The following is a 4897-nucleotide window of genomic DNA, read 5'->3' as shown; positions in this document are numbered from 1 at the left end:
CCCCCCACCAGCCACACCCCCGGGATCCCACCCCCCACCAGCCACACCCCTGGACCCCACCCCCAGCCCGTGGCACACAGGAGTGGGGCATGGCTGGTGCTTCCCGCCCCTGCAGGTCTGGTCCCCGCTGGGGTCCCGGGCTGGGGTCCCCCGGGGTGTTGCCTGGCCGGCCGTACCGGATGGTCCCCGCCAGGAGGGGGTTGAAGGCGTACAGCCAGTCGTGCATGTCCTTGTCGCTGTTGGCCTGCAGCAGGATGCCGCGGTGCTCCGTGCACACTGCGAACGTGTTGGGCGTCTGTGGAGGCGAGCGGGTTGGGAGGTGACGCCCGGGGAGCGGCCCAGAGAGGGGCCCCCTCTGCGGGCACATGTCCTACCCCGGCCCAGGGCTGCACGGCCACGAAGCCCCATCCAGGGCTCTCCGCACGGGTCACACTGCGCCGGGACCCTGCTGAGCCGCCCGCGCAGGGCGCCCGCTCCCCAGCCGAGCCGCCCGCGCAGGGCGCCTGCTCCCCGAAGCCCTGGCTCTCTGTGTGGCGGCAGCTGAGTGCACAGTCAGGCTTGCCCAGAAATAGAAAGTCCCCTAGTGGGCATCATAGCCATGACCCAGACAGCTTCCAGAACCTTCTCTGCCCGGCCATTTTAGGACACTGCGTGCTCAGCTGGGCAGGGGGCTCACGGAGCCGCGTGACCCTCCCCAAAGCCGTCTTCCGGGTCAGCCGGGGTCTGGCCCTGGCTCGGCGGAGGACCCTGACCCCCCGGGACCCCGTGCCGCGCTGGGCGCACCTTGAGCATGGCCTGCTGGTCCTCGCTGTACTCCACCTGGGCGGTGGAGAGGTTGAGGAGGAAGCGCTCCACCGAGTCCCGGTCGCTGTTGTACATGTAGGCGTAGGGGCGCCGCACCACCACGAAGCGCTTCGCCCAGCCGGACGTGTGCGGCTCCAGGAAGTGCAGGTAGCCCTTCTTGGAGACGATGGGGCTGTGGGCCGGGCAGCAAGGCTCAGGAGGGAGACCCAGCGCCGGGGCTCAGCCCACCTCCCCAGGCCAGCTCCCAGCAGTGCTGGCCACCACACAGGCCAGGACGGTCACGGCACCCTGGGGCGCCCGGCAGACCCCGGCCTGTGAGGTCAGAGGCCAAGCTGCCAGCCCATCTCTGGGACACGGAGACGGAGGAGGAGAAGGAAGAGGAAGAAAGAGGAGAAGGTAGAGAAGGAGGTAGAGGAAGAGAGGGAGGAGGGAGGAAGAAGAGGGTGAAGAGGAAGAGGTAGAGGAGAAGGAGGAGAAGCGGAGGTAGAGGAGAAAGAGGAAGAAGAAAGGAGAGGAAGGAGGAGGAGGAGGAAGAAAGAGGAGGTAGAGGAGGAGAAAAGAGGAAGAGAGGGAGGAGAAGAAGGAAGAGGTAGAGAAGAAGGAGGAGAAGAGGAGGTAGAGGAGAAGAAGGAGGAGGAGGAGGAGGAAGGGAGCTGCAGAAACAGCAGCCATGTCCACTGGCTCTGCCCCTGACTGCCATCTGTGTCCAGCGCTGCGCAGGGCCACAGCGGGGCCTAGTGCAGAGCCGCTCGGGCAGCACCTGGCCCCAGAGCAGCGCCGCCGGGAGGATGGTCAGGCCCACGGCCGGCCAGGCCCATGGGCTGGGGGCCTCCACTGGCCCCTCGCTGCCCGAGGCTGGCTGGGCAGGGCTGGCCTGGCGCGCCTGCTCCAGGTAGAGCCTCACATACCTGACCCGGATCTCCTGGATGTCAGGGACCAGCAGGCGCTGGGGCTCCTTGTCTGCCTGGGACGCTAGGGCGGGGGACGGGAGCTTCCTGGAGTCAGCCTCTGACAGTGGCTCAGGCTCGGGGCTGGCCGGCCGGGAGCAGGGCTGTGGGGTCCTGGAAGAGAGAGATGCAGGTCCTTGCTGGGCTGTGGCCGCCTCCTGGGCCTCCTCTGCCTCAGAGCCACTGGGACAACCCCTGGGGTCTGCCTGGCTGAGACCCCGGCCCAGCCTCGGAACACCGAGCACCGCATCGGCTCAGCACCACTGGGCAAAGCGAGGAGGACTCAGCCATGGCCCCAAGGCCCAGGGCGTGCAGAGGACACACGCCCACCTCCCTATCTGCAGCCTCCACAGAAGCATGTCCGCTTTCCTGCATGTCGGTGTGGCGCGGGGTTCTCAGCAGAGGCTGAGCGGGAGCCTGCCGGGCCGGGAGGCCTGTGGCAGGACAGGAAAGCGGAGAGCTGGCGCCGGCCGCACACGTCTGTCAGCACAGCTGCTGGGAGGCAGAGGTGCGGATCTGCCATCCGTCAACCTTGGGCCAAAACCCCCAAACCTCCACAACCAGAAAACGAAAGCACAAAAGGGCCTGGGGTCCTGACTCAAGAGGCAGGACAGCCGTCTAGCGAGCTGAGGCCTGAATTCAAAACACATACTGCCACCAAAACTAAAACAAAACGAGGGAACCCTAAAGCATTTTAAAATAAAAATGACTAGCCAGGCGCCGGTGGCTCACGCCTGTCATCCTAACTCAGGAAGCTGAGATCTGAGATCACGGTTCAAAGCCAGCCTGGGCAAGAAAGTCCGTGAGACTCTTATCTCCAATAAACCACCAGAAAACCGGAAGTGGTGCTGTGGCTCAAGTGGTAAAGTACTCGCCTTGAGCAAGGAACAGCGCCAGGCCCAGAGTTCAAGCCCCACAACTGACCAAAAAAAGTAAAGACAGCTGACTTGAAACTGTGGAGCCAACCATGCGCAGGAGGGGATGGCTCCTTCACCCACTCTCGTCAGACCCAGGCCGGTGGCCTGCCTTCAGCGCAGAGTGCACAGCCCCTTGAGAGCGGCTGTGCAGACTTCACCCGCTGGGGACAGGAGGGCCCCAACCTTGGCCCTGGAGAGGGGCCCTGTGGTGTGTTTCCACCCACCTCGTTTTATCCACCAATATGGCTTTGCATTTGTGTTTCAGCGGGTGCTGCCCTCCGGAGGTCGGGCAGCCTCCGCTCCAGAGCCCACCCCCATGCGGCCCGTGCAGAGCATGCAGCGCACCAGCCACTCTCCCTCCCCGTGCCCAGGCTCAGCCACCATCATTGGCTTGTCTGAGGTTCCAGAAGCTTCCTCGGCAGGCCAGGGAGAGCTCACCTCACACCAGGGGTACCATAGCGCCCTTCAACCAGGGAGGGGCAGGTGGAGGAGGGGGTGAGCGTGGCTGCCCCCAGAGGGGACATGGACGGGTCCCGAAGCAGGGTGACAGACATCTCTGAGAGCTGCGGGAGAGAAGATGTGTCTTAGGGGTCTCTGGGCCTCTGCGGGTGCGGTTCTTATCCGCATCTCCACAGTTGTCTAGAACCCAAGCAAGGCTCCCCCTGCTCCACAACCCCAGCCCCCTGCTCCGGGACCCCAGCCCCCTGCTCCAAAACCCTGGCTCCCTGCTCCACAACCCTGGCCCCCTGCTCAACTCCAGCCCCTGCTCCACGACCCCAGCCCCCTGCTCCATGACCCCAGCCACCTGCTCCGGGACCCCAGCCCCTGCTCCGGGTCCCCAGCCCCTGCTCCACGACCCCAGCCCCCTGCTCCATGCCCAGCCCCCTGCTCCGGGACCCCAGCCCCCTGCTCCAGGACCCCAGCCCCTGCTCCGGGACCCCAGCCCCTGCTCCAGGACCCCAGCCCCCTGCTCTGGGAATCCAGCCCCCTGCTCCGGGACCCCAGCCCCTGCTCCAGGACCCCAGCCCCCTGCTCCACGACCCCAGCCCCTGCTCCGGGACCCCAGCCCCTGCTCCAGGACCCCAGCCCCCTGCTCTGGGAATCCAGCCCCCTGCTCCGGGAACCCAGCTCCCTGCTCCACGACCCCAGCCCCCTGCTCCGGGACCCCAGCCCCCTGCTCCACAACTCCAGCCCCTGCTCCACGACCTCAGCCCCTGCTCCACGACCCCAGCTCCTGCTCCACGACCCCAGCCCCCTGCTCCATGACCCCAGCCCCCTGCTCCACAACTCCAGCCCCTGCTCCACGACCCCAGCCCCCTGCTCCGGGACCCCAGCCCCTGCTCCGGGACCCCAGCCCCTGCTCCACGACCCCAGCCTCCTGCTCCAGAACCCCAGCCCCTGCTCCACGACCCCAGCTCCTGCTCCATGATCCCAGCCCCTGCTCCGGGACCCCAGCCCCTGCTCCATGACCCCAGCCCCTGCTCCGGGACCCCAGCCCCCTGCTCCACGACCCCAGCCCCCTGCTCCACAACTCCAGCCCCCTGCAGAGGGGAGAGCCTAAGACAATCCAGCTGCGCTTGCTGGAGACAAGGAGACATCTCCTTAGCGACACCTGTGGGGGCGCTGCCCTGCTGGTGACACTGCCCTGCGGTTAGTGCTGCCCTGCGGTTAGCGCTGCCCTGCGGTTAGTGCTGCCCTGTGGGGCTAGGCCCTGCCTACCTTGCTCTCGCTGGCACTGACGCAGACGTGGCTGTGGCTGTACTCTCTGTTGAACGTGTGTGTGAGGAGGCGCAAGCACTGTGGACAAAGCACACGCATAATCAGGCCCACTCTACACTGTCAGGATCTCTGTGTGTGTGTGATCAGGGCCTCTGTGTGTGTGTAGTCAGGGCCTCTGTGTGTGTGTGGTCAGGGCCTCTGTGTGTGTGTGTGGTCAGGGCCTCTGTGTGTGTGTGGTCAGGGCCTCTGTGTGTGTGTGGTCAGGGCCTCTGTGTGTGTGTGTGTGTGTGTGTGTGTGATCAGGGCCTCTGTGTGTGTGTGGTCAGAGCCTCTGTGTGTGTGTGTGTGTGTGTGATCAGGGCCTCTGTGTGTGTGATCAGGACATCTGTGTGTGTGTGTGATCAGGGCCTCTGTGTGTGTGTGTGTGTGATCAGGGCCTCTGTGTGTGTGTGGTCAGGGCCTCTGTGTGTGTGTGTGTGTGTGTGTGGTCAGGACCTCTGTGTGTGTGTG

The 4897-nt window shown here is 65.6% G+C and overlaps 1 protein-coding gene across 2 annotated transcripts in view; it reads right to left on the bottom strand.

Moving 5' to 3' along the window:
- The window catches only part of Kif1a (kinesin family member 1A), a 67341-nt gene that overhangs the window by 3347 nt on the left and 59097 nt on the right, over positions 1 to 4897 (bottom strand). For both annotated transcript variants that reach the window (XM_013033666.1, XM_013033667.1), the window contains 5 exons: positions 4388 to 4465; positions 3107 to 3231; positions 1713 to 1865; positions 784 to 976; positions 177 to 295 (listed from right to left, as the gene is read on the bottom strand). In XM_013033666.1, the coding sequence (XP_012889120.1) occupies positions 177 to 295; positions 784 to 976; positions 1713 to 1865; positions 3107 to 3231; positions 4388 to 4465 (668 nt within the window). The remainder of the gene's footprint in view (positions 1 to 176; positions 296 to 783; positions 977 to 1712; positions 1866 to 3106; positions 3232 to 4387; positions 4466 to 4897) is intronic.

Source organism: Dipodomys ordii, unplaced genomic scaffold (genome assembly GCF_000151885.1).
Source record: "Dipodomys ordii isolate 6190 unplaced genomic scaffold, Dord_2.0 Scaffold174, whole genome shotgun sequence".
Taxonomy (NCBI): domain Eukaryota; kingdom Metazoa; phylum Chordata; class Mammalia; order Rodentia; family Heteromyidae; genus Dipodomys; species Dipodomys ordii.
The sequence above is the reverse complement of the archived record's forward strand: the minus strand, read 5'-3'. Positions and strand labels throughout refer to the sequence as shown.